This window comes from Centroberyx affinis, unplaced genomic scaffold (assembly GCF_046629955.1).
Source record: "Centroberyx affinis isolate AG114_WGS23_722 - 3 ecotype Tasmania unplaced genomic scaffold, CSIRO-AGI_Caff_v1 ptg006055l_1, whole genome shotgun sequence".
Classification (NCBI taxonomy): domain Eukaryota; kingdom Metazoa; phylum Chordata; class Actinopteri; order Beryciformes; family Berycidae; genus Centroberyx; species Centroberyx affinis.
Window position 1 is genome coordinate 25,984 of NW_027283075.1, and position 22,765 is coordinate 48,748.

Below are 22,765 nucleotides of genomic sequence, written 5' to 3' on the forward strand. Positions count from 1 at the left end.
TACTACATCCTGAAACTGGCTTTTTAATGATGTTTGGCATGTTTTGATACCATACCATACCGAGGAGGTCATAGCTACAACAACAATGGCAGAAAGCAGTAAGAAACAAAATAAAGGTGAAGCTATATATGTGCAGAAGACCCATTCAAAATCACTGGTGAACATTGGTATTTCTTTTTTTCTTTTTTTTTTAACTGCAGATTTGCTGCGTTTGTCGTCTGCTTCTTCACCGCCTGCTGTGGCTTGATGGCCGCCTCAGGCTAGATGTCGTTTCAAGGTAGACAGCTCCTCAAGATGACTGACAGGTGTTGGGGGTGAGAACTTGACCAACCGAGGGGGAGGAGGGCGGGACTAACAACCCAGTTCCTGCCTGCACATTGTAGCTCTAACAGTTCTATCCTCCTGAGTTGGAGAGCAAGAGTTAAACGCCTGCATGTTGACAGGGACTCGTCTTTGATGCGTCCCTTCAGAGTTTGGCTCGTGGCACTAAACAGATTCCAAGCAAATGACTGAAAAATTCAATTTGAAAATCGACCACGATTACGCCCCGAGGGAGGTCAGATCTTTGACTGTGAAGGCCGCGGTATTAGCTCTCTCATCCTGTCCCGCTGCCAATATTCATGTTGGCAATATTGGTGTTGGCAGGCGGGAGAGGGCGAGAGGGCTAAAGCCGCGGCCTTCGCAGTCTATCTTCAAAGACAATCAGAACAAGTCGGTTCTGTGGCCAAAAATCCTGCTGCTGAGATTCCAGTGACAATCCGGTTCTGATTAAAGCCGATGTGTGTCTCTCTGTGGAGAGTTCACACACTCTGCCGGGCCACATACTGCTCATATATTAGCATTTCAGTGCAGCCAGAACCCAAAACGCTGCACACCCCCACACTGCTATTAGATTTTTGGCTGTGCAAACGGCAAAGCGCATGTGCACACACACACACACACACACACACACACACATATTAGTATGCACTGTCTGCTCTCTCTCTCTCTCTCTCTCTCTTTCACATACGTGCGTGCCCACATGGATGCTTTTTAATCTCGTTATTGCTCGCCTAATTTAATATGGGAGCCGCTGTCCTTCTCTCCTCTCCTCTCCTCTCCTCTCCTCTTTTCTCCTCCCCTTCTCTCTTCTCCCAGACAAATATTGGAAGAAGGGGGGAGGATGAAGGGATGAAAGGACGGATGAGGTGGAGCGGAAGTGAGAGAGCGGCCTGGAGCGACGCAGGGAAGCGACGGACGGGAGGAGATGAGAGAGAGAGAGAGAGAGAGAGAGAGAGAGAGAGAGAGAGAGAAGGAACTAAGCAGTGGATGACAAAAGGATGAAGAGTGGGGAGAATGCGGAGAACGATGGAGTGGCAGCGGTGAGGGGAAAGTGAGGGAGAGACAGTGGGGTTGACAGAGAGAGAGAGAAAGACAGAGAGAGAGAGAGAGAGAGAGAGAGAGAGGAGTTTAATGAGACAACAGACGGAGAGTAAGACTTAAAGACAAAGAGTTGATTCCTGTCTTTTGGCATTTTAATCTAACCAAACACTGCTAGGGCGTCACGAGGGCGGCCATTTTGGCAATTAGTGAGAAATGCTCCAACAGCTGGTCTGGTCTGACCTCATGTTCCCTCCATCAGACACACTGAGGTTAGCTGGTACACTACAGTACACACTCAGGTCTGCACACACACACACACACACACACGGATACTAGTTCCCGTATAGGAGTAGCCTTATATAATCTGCTCTGTCTTTCCACCCTATTACATAACAACGCTGGGAGGATATACACACACACACACACACACGAACACACACACACACTCAAACACAAACGCACGCACGCACACACAAACATTTTCTTCTGCCAACATCATGATAGAGCCTGTTTTGATTTGTTGTTGGACAGATTTTGGGATAAGTGTTATAGAGCTGAGGCAAGGATTTCAGAAGGAAGAAGACAAGGATGACACATACTAAGTAGGGGGAAAAAAAGCAGGAAAACAGTCATATTTAGTGGTGGAATGATGTGTCATATAAAACCGACCCATTTCTACACCACCATCAGCTCAGGACGCACGTCAATGGAACTTATTTTGGTTTAATCATGACTATCAACTGGAATCATTACAGAAAAAAAACCTGAAAACCACAACCATGACTTTTGGAAAACAATTCATTTATTGAAACTGCCTCTAACAGTTTTTCTGACTCGCTTGTTATTGCTGGTGAGGTCAGGTATCGGCTATTCATTTCTCACTGACTCTTTTCAGCTACAGTATATTGAATATTTCCATCTCTAAATTGTCTCTCTCTCCCCTCACTCTCTCTCTCTCTCTCTCTCTCTCTCCCTACCTCTCTCTGACTAACTGATCAGACTACTGCATTGAATGCTGGGTCAAATCAATACGGATTGGATATCGGATACACCCACCCGATTAGTGACATTGATTAGAGACAATCATTGACTCCACTGTCCAACACAGCCATCTGACACTGAGAGGGGGAGAGAGGGGGAGAGAGAGAGAGAGTGTGTGTGTCCCTGCCTACACATTATATAGGTTATGCAAGTGTGTGAGTGAGTGAGTGAGTGAGTGAGTGAGTGAGTGAGTAGTGTATTGTTTGATTGGTTGGCTTAAGTGGAACAATAGGAAAAAAAAACAGAGTGAGAGATGAAGCCTGAGGGCCTCAAGACGCCAAAACGGTCCTGAATCGAAGACAAAAACATAAAAATAACAACACAGAACCAGCCGCTTTATGACTGAACATTAACAGTTCAATCAATAACGCATGTACACACACACACACACACACACAAGGAAATAAGCCCTCCGATGTAATGTGCATGTAATAGTTGGCCTTCTCTCAGATCAAGCAGAATGGCCTATTCAAAAGACATTATCATTATCATAACCATTACAATAGTTCCACAACATTAACCATCATCCGGCCCATTTAGCCGAATACGGGCAGCGCTGGATCTATCTGATCATCCAATCCAATCTCATCTAATGCAACTGTTCCTGCCTCGCTCGCTGGCTGACGCTGATCTAATTAATCAATGGGATAATCTGACCAATCCAGGCACTCGCTGTGATGATACTCTGCTAATCCGGCCTGTCAGGGCAGCGATGGGTTAACCGCAAGTCAAGCGCTCTCTGCTCGGCTGACACACACACACACACACACACACACACACACACACAGACAGACACATGAGTAAATGCAATATAACAAATAATAATAATAATAACGTTATTTTTATAGCACTTTCCTAAAAAAATAATGTTTGCAAAGTGCTTTACATACAAGGAAACCCAATGAGACAGTGATGAAGTACCACAATTAAATAAATAAAATAAAGTTGAATAAAAAAAGAATAAATACAAATAAATAAATAAATACAAGAGATAAACAGATACAACTAGAAAACACCACATGAATGTCCAGACAATACAAGTTGTCCCTAAAAGAGACAGTAATAAATAACTAAGTAAGTAAAAAAAATTAAATAAAATGAGAAACACAATTACAACATGAAAGATAAAATGGAGATACAAGCATAAGGAGCGATTCACATTAAAGCCTGTCTATAACAGTGTGATTTTAGAAGGGATTTAAAAGATGAAAGGTGGTTTGCCCAGGACCGCTCCGCTGAATCATTAGCCACACCCACTTCTCCACAGAAAAAAAAAAAAATTTAAATAGTTAGGTCAAACCGACGAGAGTGTGAATTCATTAAGAAATAGGATTCTTTAGGCCTTCCGGTACTTCCAAAGTGAATAATGAAGCGAAGCAAAACCTAAATTAAGGATGAATGTCAGCCGGGCTACAATGCCTGAATGCCTCGCTGTGACAATAGCAATTATCGGCAATGGGAAAAACTCTAAAACCCTCCATGAAAATGAATGCCGAGCAAGAGAGGAGCACATAAAAGGGAAAGAGCGAGTGAGAGAGAGAGAGAGCAGAGTCATGCATAAATAGAGAGAAGTGGAGAGAAACAGAGGGGCAGAATAATGTAGGGCAGTGAGAGCTGGGTGACCCCCATCTCTGACCCTCGACTGCCTGTGAAAGCATATGGAGGAGCATACGGCACCTATTGCTCTCATCCCATCAAACATAATCCCCTAACCAGCGCTCTGTGTTGATAGGAACTAGACTGTAGAATAGAGCTGAACAATTAATCAACAATAAATAACAATATGGACTTTGCTGCAATCAATTGCTTAAGAGGGAGAGGCGTCCAAAATGTGTCTAAAAGTGTTTTAGAGCTGCAGGTAATCTTTGGTCCATGAATCAATACTGGTAAAAACCTTTCATCAGACTCAAACTCAGTACATCCTGCACACTGACATCTATTTTTATTTGAAACAAAATCACTTTTTTTTCTAAACAAGTTTAAAGTTCTAAAAAAAATGATGGCGAGAAAAACGAATTAAAAAAATACGAATCTCAGTTTAAATCGCAAATATTCTGTCAGATATTTTTGTATTTTGTGTCAATATCTTTCAGCCCAACTGTCCGCCCAGCAGCAGGTCAGGCAGCCTCAGGCAGTAGGACTGTGGTTTGACTGAAGCTGATACATCGAATAAATACGTCAGTTGTGCTTCAGCGGAACCGAATTTATCCATACTTTGAACTTTGAAACCGACCGGTTTACCAAACAGCCTTGATAGCCTTATTCTGAATGGACAAAGCCAGATTCAAAGTGTTTTCTTCCTTATTATTAGAGCGGCAAAGACATGTGACCAGTGAGACACACATAACATACATTCACCCACACATAAAAGGAGGAGCATTCATCACTATTTGAAACGTGGAGTTGAGAGGCATCGAAGAATGGGGGCTGGGTGAGAGCTCTCTGAATTTTGTGTGTGTGTGTGTGTGTGTGTGTGTGTTTTCCCCTTGTAGGAAGCTGGAGTAGACATCAAAGCAGGCTCATTAAATGCAGAAATATACAGAGAGAAACGGTGAGTGTGTGTGTGTGTGTGAAGGAGGGAGAGAGAAAGAAAGACGTAACGGAAAATAAACTGAAAGATTGAAACAGGGAGAGGGAGTGGGGAAGATGGAGAGAGACACACACACACACACATACACACACATACACACACAGACAAGAGTTTTATTCTGATGACTCAGAGTCCTAGTTAGAAGAATCTTGTTTCTGATGAATCATGCAGCTGAATATCAAACTGACGATGAGAGCACATGTAAGTGCACACACACACACACACACACACACACACACACACACACACACACTCAAGAATAAGTGAACATGCAATCCTCAGCTCCTTCAGTGATGGCCTACGTACATCACAGACTCATGCATTTACCTGAAAACACACACACACACACACACACACACACACACACACAAACACACTCACTGTCAGTTCACACTCTTAGATTACAATCACACATGTACAAATATGCAACAGCTGGCAGAAAGTACAGTGACACTGCAGATAGCTGTGAGAGTCTAGAGATACTGAGAGACTGAAACCACTCTTGATTCCTGTGTGTGTAAATCCACGTTGATTCCCTGTTGTGTTCCTGACACCAAAATCAAGTCACGAGACAATGGCCAAACAGAAACAGAGGATGATGACAGTAATGGATAGTTCATAGTGTTAACCCTTATCTGTGCCCTACTGGCACAGATCCAGAAAGTCAATGAAACAATGAAAGGCCACAAACCCACGTTAAGACTTCAGCCTGAACCCACTAACCAAAAGACTAAGGGTGCGATCACACCTTCTTTGGTCTGAACCAAGATTATTATCATTAACGAAAACTAACGAAATAACGAAAACTAGGTGTGAAAAAACATTTTCGTTAACTGAAATAAAAATAAAAACGAGGCTTTACAAAAAAAACGATAACTAACTGAAGCTGTATTGTGTGTTTACAAAACTAACTAAAATAAAAAATGAGAAAACGTCTTTAGATTTCGTCTTTGTCAATTTATTTCATACATAAGCCTAGTATTTTGGGTGGATATGAAATCTATTTTCCAATTTTTTTTTTTTACTTTTCAATCTCGCCCCTGACAAATACCCCTTATTACAAAAAAAGACTAAAACTAACACTGAAACTAATAAAAACTAAACTAAACTAGCAAACACGCTTTAAAAACTAATTAAAACTAAACTGAAATTGAAAACAAAACCTCAAAACGAAATAAAAATAAAAACTAATGAAAAATGCAAAACTATAATAACCTTGGTCTGACGTTGCCCAATAACAAGTGAACCAGAGCTTCAAAATAAAAGTCACTTGGACTCACAAGTAGCTCGTTTATTGGACAGAGTCTTGCTAACCTGGCGGGTGACAGGTTAGAGAGATTTTGGTCGGGGAGTCAGAACAAATCTGACTCCAGTCCCTGTAACTTTAGCGATGGACTTGTCTGCACTCTTCCTCTCTGGTTTTCATACCAATTAAGAACACATGAAGAAATAGCTGAATATGAGCATCACTCCAGGCCCTCGGTTCATTTTGTTCTGCTAGGCTTTCCCAAACATAAGTGACTGCTGGCTATCAGATGTAAACATTTATCTCCTTCTACCCATAAACCCTTGCGTTTCAGGGGTTGTTTCCTGTGGTTGGTTCAGATTACATTCTCACTCCTAACAAACCGGATCACAGTTCTCTTGTTAGAGGACTGAGACTCACATTTTCAGGCGTCTCAGTGCCGTTTAGTGCCGCCAAAGTTCTCGCCAAATGAACCGAACTAAAGGAGTAAACGCTCCAGAGTTTGAATAAACTGCTCCAAACAGCTGCCTGCTGTGAGTGTGCCCAAACACAACTGACAGATTGTTGTTGAATTAGCACTATATTTAGCAGACAATGAATTGAAAGGATCCATCTCAGTCAGAGGAGGGTATTTCAACATACGGATGAATTTGCTTTCAATGGTTTGTTGTATCTGGAAACAACTACTGTTTGTTCCATCAACTTAGATATGTGGCTTTGAGGGATTTCAATGGTCATATTCAATGGCTTTAATTAGAATTTCTTTAAAAAAATGTCTCATATTGTGCCGGCCCATTTTAGGTAAAGCTCTCCAAAACTTGTGTATTTCCCCACACACGGAAAAAACGGGGCACAAGCAATTCCCAACACTTCAGTAATGATGCTCACTGTTTAGTATGGAAAGAAAAACTGTGCACTTCCCCCCATCTCAATTCATTTATCTTTGGGCAGTGCACTCATGACTCTCAGTTGTGTGAGATTTCAGGTTCGGGTTCATACATGCACAAGCTAAACCTCTGCACCGTCCAGACAAACCCTTTGGCTGTCCCGCTTTGAGAGGCGGCGGCGCCATCTGTGTCCGCGACTTCAGGTTAGCGAACTCCAGGTTAGTGCACAGAGGGAGCCGGCCGCACATCTGCAGCAGCATGCGTTCCTTTGGCTGACCTCTCTGGGATGTTCTAGCACAACCTTAATCCGCGGTGCAGGGCCTGCATCCAGATGCCAAACCGATGACAGAGATCAGCCTTCCCTCCCTCTCAGTTATACCCTATCACATGTTCTTGTTACTTCCAGTCAAGTTTGAATATATAGAGCTAGTGAACTGGAAGTGATGACAAAAGTTTGGGGATGAGAGGCTCTTATGTTACTGATCCATCACCTCCCCGTTCTGTCAACATTTATATAACTTATACATACGGTATACTCTCCGTCAAAGCCAAAGATGCTGCATTCCCTTTCATTTACTCCTATCATATATTCTTTTCCCATTCATTCCAGTTTGGCAGTGTAGTCTCAAACTGGTAAACCTTCTTCGGCTGTTCTTGCAGACTGTTGGGAAGTCACACTCCAGACTCTCTGCCTCCTGAGTCTCTGGTAAGCAATACTCTTAAAAGCTGCATTATCACTGTGTACACAGCTAGACACAATATGTCACCGGTTGCTAAGTGACCGTTGCTCTGTGATACCGCTGGAGGTGGGAGTGGTGCTGAGAATGCCGTCAGTGTTGGGGGGGAGGGAAAAAAAATGGACCGTACCATTCGTCATCACACGGGGACTTTGTTTGATGCCGAGCTTTTTTTTTTGTCAATGGACTGTTTCACCGAATTTCACCCCCCGTTTCTCTCTCCCAGTGCAGCCATCTTAAAGGTTTTATTCTCACGCCATATTTTGACAGTGTGTTTTGGCTGTTTTGAAGATGAAAAGCGTCTCCCTGAGCACCATGCGCTCTGGCATCCTGCTCCTCTTGCACTGTACCTCTAAATAAATTATTTATAGCAAACGATCGCTTCCACTCTGCGTGCTATTTTAAGACCGGATCGCATGTGTTTTGTAGCGTGCGTGTGCGTGTACGTGTGTGCGCGCAGGGCCACATGCGTGTGTGTGAGAGATTTCCCGATTTCCACTGAGAGGTATTGATCAGAGCTAAAGTGGGCAGTGAGTAACTAGCTGAGGGGAATTGATGATGGAGGGCTTTCCTCCTCTTTGCCATCTTTTAAGCCCAGGGCTGAACAGAGCCGACTCCACTCTCCGTCTGCGTTCCTGCGGTTCTCACCACAAACATCAGTACAACATATAAGACAAACATGAACTTGACAGAGCTTTGACATTCAATGTGTGATCATGTCAGAAGCCTTGTAAAAAAAAATATCCAGCGGAGTATACAATGTCTCTTGTCTGAAAACATGTGATGGTGACAGACATTCAGAGGAACGAGTAGTTCAAAATGTATAGAGTAAAACTTGGTTAGCTGGTGCTGAAGGCTACAGACACTTATGTTTAGGGCTGCAACTAATGATTATTTTCATTGTCGATTAATCTGTCGATTATTTTCTCGATTAATCGATCAGTTGTTTGGTCTATAAAATGTCAGAAAATGGTGAAAAATGTGGATCAGTGTTTCCCAAAGCCCAAGATGACGTCCTCAAATGTCTTGTTTTGTCCACAACCCAAAGATATTCAGTTTACTGTCATAGAGGAGTAAAGAAACCAGAAAATATTCACATTTAAGAAGCTGGAATCAGAGAATTTTGACTTATTTTTCTTAAAAAATTACTCAAACCGATTAATCGATCATCAAAATAGTTGGCGATTAATTTAATAGTTGACAACTAATCGATTAATCGTTACAGCTCTACTGTACTTATGTTCACATGCACACAATACTCCAGTGAAGGGGGTTGACATGACATTTTTCTACAGTTGGAGTATTGGCTTAATCAGGTTAAGATCAGATTGAGTGTGTTAACATGCACACTAATAATCTGGTAAGTGTGAATAATCAGGTTATGGCAATTATTCAATTGATGCGTTTACATACACTTTAGTAATGTGATAACGGGAAAAACCCCAGTTTACATAATTAACTTCTCCTTAAGGAAGTGACATAAAACACAAACTCCCTGCTGGTTGTTTGGAACATGGCTCCTCCCCTATCTTATTTTCATATGGTCAGGCTTCTGTGTCTCATTAAAAGAGTTTCCTCATCAGTCCAAAAGTGATTCTTGCCGGTCGCCATGCTGTTAGATGTTTTCTTGCTTCCGGGGACGTTGTTCTCTATGCCAGTGACTCTCAACCTTTTTCATATCAAGGACCCCTAATTTAGTCCACATTAGGGCCACGGACCCCCATTTGATAAGATTTTGTCTCTCTGACCCAAATCGGAGAATATTATTATTGTCAGATATGATTTTGTCCAGAATCCCATGACTATCTGTACTGTAGGTAGAGAGATAACAGTGAAACTATGATCAAAACAGTCATTCTTCTACATTCTCTAATTGCGTTCACTTCTTGCAAATGAAATAATGGTTTAAGTTTAACAATTCATCAATTTGCCTGGGAACCTCCCGAAGGACCGCTGGTGGTCCCCGGACCCCACGTTGAGAACCGCTGCTCTGTGCGGTTACGTTTGCGCTCATGTGCAGATGTAAAGAAATCAGACTGAAGGGTAAACATTTGCCGAATAATATCAAAGATCAGACACAAACCAAGCCGCGTTAATCAGGTTTCTCATAATTTCGATAACGGCCTTATTAAGGAAAGTGCACTCTGCTGTTTGTGTGACCACTTGAATAATCAGGGGATTGCCTTACCCGGACGATGATTGGTTTATTAGCGTGCAGAGTCTGTGGGCAGAGTCTGTCAGTCTCAGAGAGGAAGCGGGACTCAAACGAACGGCACTTGTCTCAATCTTCAGCTCTTGTCTGGCAAAGACTGCTGGTGGCTTCAGACGCGACTTGGGTAATGAACTCAACCTGTGTTTATTTCACACCTCTGTGCTCCGAGGAGGGAACACAACAACCACGCCTGATTGGTCCCCTCAGAGATCACACGCCCGCCCGCAAAACACACACACACACACACACATCTATGCACTTTCAATACATGAACTGTCAGCACTGTCTGTGAGTACAAACACATGTAGACGCACATGTAAACTTACACCTACACACACAAACATACATGTTCAGACACGCACATGCACACACACACACACACACACCATTTTGAGGCCATCTGTCTGAGCTCAGCTGTGCCTTGGGGGAGCGCTGAACACTTTCTTCTCTATTATCTTTCCTTTATGTGATCTGAAGTCTATTTTATGACCCCCATAGCATTATATTATATTTAGCTAGATATTATCCCTTGTGGGTGTTCCTTGAAATAGCATCCTTAACAACAGGAACTGTATTAACCCACCGCTTTCCAACCCAGGCAAGGCCGTCTGGTGACTGAGAAGCTTTGAGTTCACGATATATTTTGTGTCTCTTGTAGACAGAGACTCAGTCAAAGGTGCTTTAGCAGTGCAGCCTGACCTGAAACTGAACTGGAGAGATTTCCACTTAATTTTTGCACTGCATCTTCAAAAGATTAAAAGATTAGCAATGGAGAACAGGCATGCCGCCCCCTGTAGGAAGATGGATGAGGTTAACAGCGTGAGCCAAATTTCTGACAACCAATAAGCTAAAATATTAATCATGACAAACAAAGCTGCTCTTCTTGTCTAACCCTGACTTACTGCTAATAATATTAAAAAAAGAAAAGTGGAATTTCAACTAGGGCTGAACGATTTTGAAAAAATATCTAATTGCGATTATTTTGACTGATATTGCAATTGCGATATGAAGTGATATTAGTGGGAATGATAATTTTTACATCATTATTCTCATTTTCATTGAAAAACATATTAAAATGATTATGGTGTGATTTTTGCAGGGATCTGTACCAAACAAAGATGTTTTCTTAAGTCTGCAAAATATGATGTGTAGGCCAGGAAATCTCTGTAGCATGACAATATTTAATTTAAAAAGGTATGTTGACACACATTTCACCTTTAACAAATATTGCGCCTCCTGCCGTTTGAAAATTGCAGTAGGCCATATTGCGATTTCGATAAAATTTTGATTAATTGTTCAGCCCTAATTTCAACTATTAACCTCAAATCTAATCATGCATCTTATTGTACACTGATAAAGACTTTATGATGATCAGTGACATCTGTGGTCGCTAATGAGCACAGCGTGGAGCAATGGGTCATCGATATTGAGAATAAAGTGTGTGCATGGGGAAATTACTTTTTCTTTGCCAAACCAAGAAATTAATGTAAACAGTGCAAGAGCAACAATAATCATGAAAGTGGATTTTGCAACAGTTTATGAGATAAGAAATATATAAAATACGGCAACATGTCAACTGGGGTGAACATTAAAGTAGGAGCAAATCTAGACAGATGTGGCTGAGGAAAACATCTGTAATAAGCCACCAACCTGCCACAGTTGGCCTTCTGACCCTCTGGTCATCGGCCCTGCTGCCACCCAGCAAACTGGCTGCCCGCTCAAGCAGAACTAGGTCAAGGGCAATAAGGCCTGTAATCCCATCAGCAGCACGGAGAAGTGACACAGCGCTAGTGCTAAAGCAAGGTAGCATGTGCTTGGAGTCACAGATGGCCGGTATTTCAAAAATGTATTTTGAATAAGTATTTAATTGTGTGTCATTTGTAATATGAATTTTGCAGGTTTAAGAAAAAATGACCATGTAATTTCTGCTATGTTGATTCTGATGACAAAATGTAAAAATAAAATCAAACAGCCCATATAAATACACAAAGCCGAATTGAGAAACCAAACATTTGACAGTCTGCTTAAGTTCCTGGTTTCATATGTTTTTTATTTAACTGTATTTTAAGGCTTTCTCCCTTTATGATGACATGCAGTGGACAGCGGAGACAAAATGCCATGCAACAACATAATTTTTTTTTTTTTTTTGCCCAATTCTGCTTGGAGAAATGTTTTCACTGTCAGAAGAATCATTTCAGGCGTCAAAGTTAAGTTTTATTAGTTATTTCTATTAACACTAGACATGTTAGGGAGAGGAGGATAGATCTGTATATTTCAGCATCAACTGTGTTAAATTATACATCAAATTATAAGAACTACCTTGACATTAGCCTCAAATCAAAGTTTAAAAAGCACCATAGCAATATGCAAAAATATTTTTGGTCATCAAATTCTTGAGTTAACAACTTCAGAATGAATTCAATTAATTCGTTTTGAAAGTATTTTAAAGACTGAAACGTGTCCTAAAGTTTCATATTTTTATGTAGTAAAACTAAAACAAGACCTTCTTTTACAGAACAGAACATACTGTAATCACTTTTGTGAAAAATGCAGATTCACACTACATACCAGGGCTTAAGTCATGTGTCGTGTCATGGCTCGTATCATGTTGCCCCTGATGATATCACAGCCTGGCCTTAACGTGAACACGCAGGCCTTTTTATTTCCATAAATCAAAGCTGGAGCACGTTGACTCTGATAGGTAGGGATGTGTTGCTTTAAAGACAAAGCCAGTGCGCCGTGTGCTGCAGCAGCGAGGAGAGAGACCTTTCTTTAAGTGGTTTTGGACAAAGAAATGGCGAGCGCTGCTGTGCTAGTTCACTGCACAGCTGACAGTTGTGTGCTGTGTTGCCGTCCTCAGAGAGAAGCCGAGAGGCAGGGATCTGACAGCAGGACAAGTGTGCAGGCACACACACGCACACACACACACACACCTGGGGGCTCTGGGATGCAGATGCATTTGCATGCGTACAGTGGTCACACATCCTTCTCTTGGCCAAAGTTGAGTGTTATATAAGAGAGTAAGTGCTCCTCTCTACCTCCATCACACACACACACACACACACACACACACGCACAGAATATCAACATTTTATGCCTTGGAAATGCTCTGCCCTGTGAGCATGAGTGAAATACATTGCTACATAAATACAGAAATACATTCTCTCTCTCTCTCTGTCTCCTTCTCTCTCTCTCTCTCTCTCTCTCTCTCTCCCACATACACACAGTAACAGAGCTACTTGACAACTGCTCTCTTCCTTAAAGTGATATTTCACTTCCGTAGAGCATTTACAGTTTTTGTTGCACACACCTCTACGGGAGTTCATGAATGGTCAACCACCAAATCTGAACATGAACTTTATTTTGAAAGTCTAATAAGCGCACGTCTAACACGCAGAAACAAGGAAAATTAAGCCCAGGCAACATTATTTCATGCTGTGTCATGGATCTAAGTGGTAATTTTGGATTTTTGCATTTATTGATTTATTGAAAGCCTGCTAGTGACAGTGGGTTAGGGTTGGGATAGTTAATGCTGCAGGTTAACTGCCCATGAACTTCAATGGAGGTGTAGACACTGAAAAGTGAAAATGTCTCTACCACAGTGAAATATCACTTTAAGCTGTGTTTTTACCTGACTGAGACTGACTCTTCTGTGGCAACATAAACAACCTGGTGATCACATCTATTTGAGGGTTTTCTATTTTTTTTTTTTTTCAGTTTGTCTTCCTCTCAGAAGTTTTTCCAACTTCTTCTCCTCTCTCTGCTGAAGAACATAACGGCCGTTGTCATCTGCACTTGGCTAAATGAGAAAGTGGGAGACTTACCTGCCACAATTTTACACATTCCTCACCAGAAATAATTACAGTAGCTGCCAGGGTGTGAGGAGCATGGCAGGATAAATGACTCAGAAGACTTTTAGAGCCTCTTTTACTGCGCCTCCTGTGAAGAAATCCGTCTGAAATCATTGATTTCAAAGTCTTTCTTGAACCTTTCTTTCATTGTGTTTTTAACTTGTTTTTTCCACATAAACCACAGTAAAATTCAGATTGTACACATAGAAAGTTAGGTCTGGTATTTACAATTTAATGCTGTTTTAAATCTGGGTTTAAATGAATAACCTTTGGCAGTTTTGTGAGTTTACATTATAACTAAACTGTTTTAGTTGAAAATAAACTGCAGCCTGAGCTGTGGGGCAGAGAAGTGAGTTTCTGAAACAAAGAAAGAAGACAGGTCCACCTCAAAGAAAGACAGAAACTAGTTTGGCACAAAAGCAGAAGCCCGGCGATCATCAATAATGTCATAACACCCAATGCAACACGGAGGCCATGCAAGGCACACAAATATGTCGGTGACATGAACCACAAGGTAAGAAACAGCAGCTGGGCAGGCAGAGAAAATGAGCCACCGCATCCTATCATGAACTCAGCCATTAGCTTAATCAGCAGAGATGAGACGATCCCAAAGGACGACATGCAATTATCATGACCGACCACCTACTGCAGCCATGGGGAAGAGGAGAGGAGAGGAGGAGAGAGGAGAGGAGGAGAGGAGGAGAGAGGAGAGGAGAAGAGAGGAGGAGAGGAGAGGAGAGGAGGAGGGGAGGAGGGGAGGAGAGAGGAGAGGAGAGGAGGAGAGGAGGAGGGAGGAGAGGAGAGAATGAAAGGAGAGGAGAGGAGAGAGGGGAAGAGAAGAGAAGAGAAGACAAAGTAAGAGAAGAGAAGAGAAGAGAAGAGGAGAGGAGAGGAGAGGAGAGGAGAGGAGAGAAGAGAAGGGAAGAGAAGACAAAGTAAGAGAAGAGAAGGGAAGAGAAGACAAAGTAAGAGAAGAGAAGAGAAGACAAAGTAAGAGAAGAGAAGAGAAGGGAAGAGAAGACAAAGTAAGAGAAGAGAAGAGAAGACAAAGTAAGAGAAGAGAAGAGAAGGGAAGAGAAGACAAAGTAAGAGAAGAGAAGAGAAGACAAAGTAAGAGAAGAGAAGAGAAGGGAAGAGAAGACAAAGTAAGAGAAGAGAAGAGAAGACAAAGTAAGAGAAGAGAAGAGAAGAGAAGAGAAGAGAAGACAAAGTAAGAGAAGAGAAGAGAAGAGAAGACACAGTAAGAGAAGAGAAGAGAAGAGAAGAGAAGACAAAGTAAGAGAAGAGAAGAGAAGAGAAGAGAAGACAAAGTAAGAGAAGACAAGAGAAGAGCAGAGCAGAGCACAGCAGTGCAGAGCAGAGAGGAGAAGAGGTGTGTGTGTGTGTGTATCACCACAGTGACCTCTGACCTCGCTCCAGTGGCATGCTGACCTCTGGCCTTTCAAGTGCAGCGAACATGTGATTACGCCGCCGGCAGCCCGCCCCTCTCCTCCTCCTCCTCCTCCTCCTCCTCCTCCTCCTCCTCCTCCTCCACCGCACGCAGCAGCAGGAGGAAGAGGAAGAGGAGGCTCCCTTTGTCGACTCGTCTCACTTACTCAAAGTCAACGAGCTTTATTGATATGAAGGGGCCGACCGCTGAAGCACGGCGGTTATTGATGGTGACTGCGACAAGCACCCACTTAAACATTTAGCCGAATGATTTGAGTGCTTGTGTACGAGCACACACACAACGCGTGCGTGCATCCACATGCCAAGTTGTGAGAGGCGATGAAAGATTGATGCTGAGCCAAGTCCTAAATCATGCATGCAAATGGATATGTTCTGCTGATGTACACTGGGAGGGGATAGGACACACACGCACACACATATGCACTCTCGCGGACACAAACATGTGCACACACACATATACACATGTACACACACACACACACGCTAGTGCCTGACTTGATAAGAGGAAATTGAGGTCCCTTACCAATATCAATGATGAATAGGAAAAGCAACATACATCTGATATTTATGCCAATTCTGTCAGTGAGAGATGAGCTGTAACTGAAGAACTGGTGTATGTACATTAGCCAGGTACTTGAAGATAAATGGAAGGATAATGAAGGGAGACTTCAACCCACTAAACTGATGCACAGTTTTTGGGTTTTTTTTGGAACAATCTCCCCCCTCCCATTAGATCAGCTGAGTCTGTTGACTGCTTTAAAAAAACATTTGAAAACCTACTTTTTTAGGATGGCCTTTCTATAACTTTTTATAACTTCAAGGGTGTGCTCTGGGTGGTGACTGGTTGCTGTATGCTTTCTGTGTTCATATGTGCGTTATGTCTGTATGTACTTTTGAATTTTTTTCTTGTATGTGCTTTGTGTTTGTGTTCTCTTTTTCTCTCTTTCTGTGCCGATGTGCCGTTGATGTAAAGCACTTTGTAAAAAAGGTGCTATATAAATATAAAGTTTTACGTACTTACTTTACTTTCACTTACACCAATCCCTTCCTTTAGCAACATCTAAACAAAAACCTTTTGTATTGGTGAGGCACTCAGGTAATCACACACACACACACACACAGAGTTTCAACCTTTCATCACCTTTAAAGAGTGTTGTGGTGTATTTCTGGGAGATGGAGCAATGCCAAGGCAATGCTGCTGTTTCAGTGAGAGCTGAACCTTCAGGACGACGCCTGTCAAACACACACACACACACACACACACACACGCAAACACACTCAAACAGTCACAGCATGCCCGAACCCTTTCCAAATAATAGGGGTAGGATGATCTTAGCTTACAATAGTAGTCCAAATGCAAAAACAAGTTCACGCTAAAAGATATTTGTTTTTTTAATGCCTTTTGATTGAAACTTCAAAATGCAGTACTTGGTCACTTTAAATAGATCCTTGTCAAAACAAATAAGTCCGGTGATTGGAATCAGCCAGTGTGAAGGCGCTGTGCTCACACTCATTAAAGACTGTGAGCCGCCTTGCTAACATTAGTTGGCTAACTAGCTGGAGGCTGTGCAGCTGTGAACGTGTGAAACATTTTCAAGCCCTACGATGCATCTTGCAAACATTTCCATACTGCGATATCTTCAGTTTGGACCGCAGACAGGAACAGATCGAATCGTAATGATTAATTGGTGGACAGGAATTAGAGGTAATAAAATAAAAGAGAGATGAGGAGTGAGAGAGCTGAAATGAGAGAGAGAGAGAGAGAGAGAGAGAGAGAGAGAGCTGCAGACACAGATACAGTTTGCTCTCCTCATTTGATGCTCCATTTAGCAGGAGCGCAAGACAAACCCATCCCCACTGCGCTGCACACACACACACACACACACACACACAGCCATTATGGAGCCATACATATTCACTTATAAAAATAGAAAAAAACATCAAGCTCAAAATAGACAACGTGCTGTTTTTCTAAATGTGCTTCCTTCACAGCAGCTGTGAGATGATTTGTATGAGGATACGACAACAACCACAATGCCTACATCGCCTGACATTTTCTTCAGCACTTTATTTAAGTAATGACAAATGATTCTGGAGCGTTTCGGTGTGAGGACTTGCTCGCAGTCGCAAAACACACACTGGCACTAAAAACGGGTTTCCAAAATCATTTTGAAATAAAACATCCTCATTATGGAGGCATTTGGAAGATAACCCCCTCAGATCAAATCCTGCAACTGCTCACATATCGCAGTGTTATTTTTATTTGTGCAGCCTACATGGAAATCCTGTTGACAAACACCCAAGTAAAAGCATCTATCTTTAAGTGCAAACAGAAACTACTTTACAGTATCACTGTGCTTTTGATTTACCAGCCCCTCTAAGGCCAGCTGCCACAGTACAGCCTCTGCACTGTAGTACAGTTAATTAACACTATCCTCTTTCTTAATGTCTTGACATTTTCTACTCTGTTCTGTTGGAATCTAAAAAACAAAGTTATGTTTCACTCTAATGTTTACTCTCCTAAAGGAACACCTTGCACTAACCCAGCACTGTTTTTTCAAGAACACTGATGTGGATGAATCTGCTTTATAGAGTTAGTTGTGTACACGCTGAGCCGGGACATGCAGGTCGGCTCATCAGCCTCAGCGGCACCAAACAGGGGTGACAGGGCTTCAGGATTCCCTCCGGAGACTTTTCATCCCATGAACATTTCTACGCTTTGCAGACTTTGCTTCAAAAAACGATGTTTTTTCTCCACCAGTCACAATCCCAATGAAAAGTGACAGGAATCAATTGTTACTCTTATCTTGCATGTAAACTGATGATTTGCTTGTGAGGCTTGTTAAAGCTCAAACTGTTAGTGAGCTTGATGTAAGGTGGCTGTTAAGGCGGTTTCAAGTAAAGGGAGGTTGTATTTAAACAGACAGCGGAGTGTTATGACAGAATCTCTGTTGGCATTCTTCAACGAACACATAAAAGTGAACACCAAGAACCCACTACCTTGGTAAGCACGGCGCGCAGTTTGGCTGATTGATGCACACATTGGGATTCAAAGAGAGCTCTAACTGAACACAAATATTTGTAGAAGTGTGAATGAGCAGAGCTGGCAGGTCAAAACCACACAGATCATTTTACATTTCACGTATTAGCTGACGCTCTCATCCAGAGTGACTTACAATTAGTGCAACAGTAGAAAAAGCTTATATTCCTAGATTACCAACATTACAATCAACCAAGAGTAAACAGTACAGCTGCTGCAAAGGTCAAACCCAACAACACCCACAGCAGCGCCCTGACAAAGTAGCTGCACCAGATGCACACTGTGTCCTTCCTCTGAACACAAGAAATGTTGCTGCTTTTCGGCGAGAGCTATTGTTTGAAGACAGATATCAAAAGCCACATTTTTTACTGAAGTGAACAGGACCTGTGTTAACCCAGCGCAAGCCAGTTAACCTCCAAAAGCGGCAACTTCAGACCCAGATTTTGAAAACCTACTTGCCTGTGCGGGGCGGGGGAAAAAGGGAAACGGATCGGGGAAATGGGACGGGTTCTTTCTTTCTTACCTCGATGAGGAAGTCGCCCGTCCGGAGCCCCGCCTGCCAGGCCACGCCCCCCTCGTCCACCGACTCCAGGTACTGGAGGGCGGGGAAGGCCGGGGTGGGAGTGAACTCCTCGATGGGCGTATCCGCTGCAGAGCAAAGAGGACAGAAGGGGGGGGGGGGGTTCACAGAGGAAGTAAAAAGAGACACACAAAATATTTATGAACTTTTATGAGCTCACATCCCCATGGATTTGCAGGTCACTAAATCAACAAAAATCACCCAGAAAAATGAGATGAGATTTTTTTCACTTTGTGTGTGTGTGTGTGTGTGTGTGCGCGCGCGTGTGCTTAAGCCCATTTGTGTCTATTCGGGGCATTTAGTTCAGGATAGTGCATGAGGAGAGAGCAGGAGGGAAATAGAGATTTGATTTAAAAAAGTATGATAAAAGGCGATGGAAACGATAGCGGACGTTGACAAAATGATACACGGTTGTTTATCCGTCTCGCCCGATGCTGGCACGTTCTCTATCAGGCACATCGGGAGCGTGGACACCATATTGATCCTAGCAGCGCTCCAATGCTTGAACACGTGCACGCCGCCCAAAACAACAACACCATCTCATCCATCATCTCAGCATCCCATCATGCAGCGGTTTCCTTTTTTTTCTCCTTTTGTTCGTAATGTTGTTTTCAACCTCAATTTAGCACCTATACTACTGTACCGTGGCTCCATTCCCCCACACATGGTTCCAGCCCACCCAGTCTCTCTCTCTCTCTCTCTCTCTCTCTCTGTCTCTCTCTCTCGCTCTCCCTCCCTCTCTCTCTCGGGGAGGTTAGTAGATATTGCGGCTGGGAGAAACCAGTGGTGACAAGTGACACTTCCTATAACTCATCCTCCTACTGGAAGACACACTCTGCGAGCACGTACAAGGGTTTCATGAGGGCATTTACATGATTGTGATGACTGTGTTTCTGTGGGTGTCTGCCTGTATCTGTGTGTGTGACAGAGAGAGAGGGAGAGAGAGACGGAGACGGAGAGAGAGAGAGAGAGACGGAGACAGAGACAGAGAGAGAGACAGGCAGAGAGAAAAAGAGGCAGAAATGCAGGGAGAAAAAGAGGATGTAAGCTTATGTGACAGCTCGAGTATCAGTGCGTGTTTGTGTCCGTGTTTGTGTGTGTGTTTGCGCGTGTGTGTGTGTGTGTGTGTGTGTGTGTGTGTGTGTGTGTTACCCCCCGTGCCCACAGGATAAGCTCGGCTGGGTCAGTTCCCCCGGGGTGATAGCAGTGTGTGTGTCAGAATGACTAGAACATTCCACTTGTTTTTCAAGCCAAATCCCTCTTCCCTCTTCCCTCTCCCTCCATGTCAGTCCCTCTCTCCGTCTCTGCCTCTCTCTCTCTCTCTCTCTCTCTCTCTCTCTCTCTGTGTGTGTCTTAAAAAACAGAAATATGAATATGCTAAATTTACCTCTCGACAGTAACCATGGCGTAGACCAATCGAACAGCGCCACACGGTTGTGGAATGCAGCGTGGATTATGACATGGCTGGAATCGTCATAGAAACCGACGCAACAGCTCACGTCGGCTATTTTTAGAGCCAATCTCGTGGCCTGGTGAAATATCAAACTGCCTGGCTAGGCCGCGCGTATCACAACAGCCGGTGGTGTGGTGGTAAATAAAAAAAAAAAAAGGTAAGTAAACGGTGACGGTCATCGCAAGGCAGGCATCCACCAGTATGAACCAGAATCAGTTATATTCTCAGAAACGCATTCGTTGATGCCTTTTTTTTTTTTTTGCTGTCTGAGGCTAGTACTGTGATGCACTTCTCTGAATTTCATATCATGGAGGTTTATGTCAGTCCTAAAAGGAAGGTAAACTGTGCTGTAACAGAAATAAAAAAGGTGGGTGAGCTGTGTTTAGGTGGGTTTACCCCTCCTGCATCCCTGACAACACATGCCATCACTACATATCTAACATGCCTGTTGACACTGTGTGTGTGTGGTGTGGTGTGTGGTGTGTGTGCATGCTTCTCTGTGGGTGTGTAATGTTGTGTGTGCATGGAGCTTCAGAGGAGGTCATAATAAACTTGCTTTCAAATAGATTTCTAATGTGGTAACTTATTTTGTAATTGTGTGTGTGTGTGTGTGTGTGTGTGTGAGAGAGAGAGAGAGGGGGGGGGGGGGGTCTTGACACCTGAGCATCTTAGCATTACTCTCTGGCTCTCAACCTCACACACACACACACACACACACACACACACACACACACACACACACACACACACACACACACACACACACACATAAAGCCTCTATGACAGATCTGAGATGACCCAAACTGCACATTGCCCTACATAAAAATCACACAATATTCTATTTTGCAAGTCAAATATTTACAGTTTTCTGTATACAAGTCAATCTTGGCTGCAGCCCCAGTTTATGGGTGGATGGACAGATGTGAATGTGAAGTACTAAAAACAGAGACAGACACCAAACTAAAAGCTGAAAGTCAGTGTAATCCTACCTTTTGCCCCTCGCAGGACGAAGCCAAATCCCTCATTCTCCTTCTTCTGGAGCACCACCGTCTTCTCGTCCACCACGCAGTCACTGTGGAGGAGATGCCGTGCAGAGCGCCCGTTAGCACAGCCCATCATCCGCAGCATGGCCACGGACGCCCTGCCCGACTGGAGGTTCATGCTGCTGGAGGAGCGCTAGTCCGGCCAGGGCAGGGCAGGGCAACCCCAACCCCACCCCACCACACCACCCCACCACCACCACCCCCTCCTCCTCCTCCTCCCCTCCTCCTCCTCCTCCTCCTCCTCCTGTCGCCGGCCTCTAGCTGTATCAAACGGTATGACAGCGGCCCCGGCAGCCCGGCGACAACATCTCCAGATATTGAAAAAAAGAAGCAGCGAAGCGCCTCCCTCCCCTCCCTGCTCCCTCGCCGCCGCCGCCGCCGCCGCCGCCGCCTCCTTCAGCCTGTCAGCCGCCTCTCCTGCGCGGAGAAGCGGGTCGGGCAGCGCGGTTACCCCCGGCGGGGAGAGAGCCGCTGCTCCGGCCGGCGATGCGGGAGTGTGTCGTCGAGGGGAAGAAGCGACATCAGGCTGCTGGTAGCGGCTGATGGATCATGGTGATGGTGATGGGGAGGGGGGGAGGAAGGCAGAAGCTGAGAGAGGAAGCAGAGGCTCGGTAGAGACGCGCTGGAGACTAGGTGTGCTGCTCTGCAATGTGCAGTCAGAGTAACGGAACCGATTGGTTGTGGGGGGGGGGGGGGGGGGGGGAGGTGGGGAGGGAGAGAGGGAGGGAGGGGGGTGAGATGGGCGAGAGAGAGAGAGAGAGAGAGAGAGAGAGAGGGTGCTGGTGTGTGTGTGTGTGTGTGTGTATGTGGGTGAAGTGGGTGACCAGCAGAGGACCGGGGTGACAGCGGGGTGTGAGTCCACGCGACCCCGCTGCCAGATGGATTGATTGTCCCGCTGAGGTGTGCGGCTGTCAGCCCGCCGGTTCGCTTCAGTGACATTTCTTTCTCCTTCTTCTTTTCCTTTTTTTTCCCCCCATTAATCTAATCTTAATCTCTCGCTGTTGTGAACGATTTATTTCTGTTTTTCACCGTTAAACTTTATAACTGCCATTGGAAAACTGTAACCTGCATCCACACAGAACTATAAAATAACTATAGGAATCCTATAATCGATTTTAGAATACTATACAAATATCACAGCAAAACTAAACTGTAAATCCTATAGAATATTATAAGATTACTATAGCGATACTATAGGAGGTAAATGAATACCAAGTAGTGATAAAAAAAATCCACCATAAACTCACTATTAGCCTATATTATTGCACTATTAT

The 22,765-nt window shown here is 43.7% G+C and overlaps 1 protein-coding gene across 1 annotated transcript in view; it reads right to left on the minus strand.

The window, feature by feature from the left end:
- The window catches only part of LOC139638034 (SH3 and multiple ankyrin repeat domains protein 2-like), a 42,942-nt gene extending 21,333 nt beyond the window's left edge, over window positions 1-21,609 (minus strand). Inside the window, exons 1-2 of the mRNA XM_071512056.1 lie at window positions 21,438-21,609; window positions 18,939-19,063 (exon numbers count right to left, since the gene is read on the minus strand). Coding sequence (XP_071368157.1) covers window positions 18,939-19,063; window positions 21,438-21,609 — 297 coding nt within the window. The remainder of the gene's footprint in view (window positions 1-18,938; window positions 19,064-21,437) is intronic.
- Between the last annotated feature and the right edge of the window lie 1,156 nt (window positions 21,610-22,765).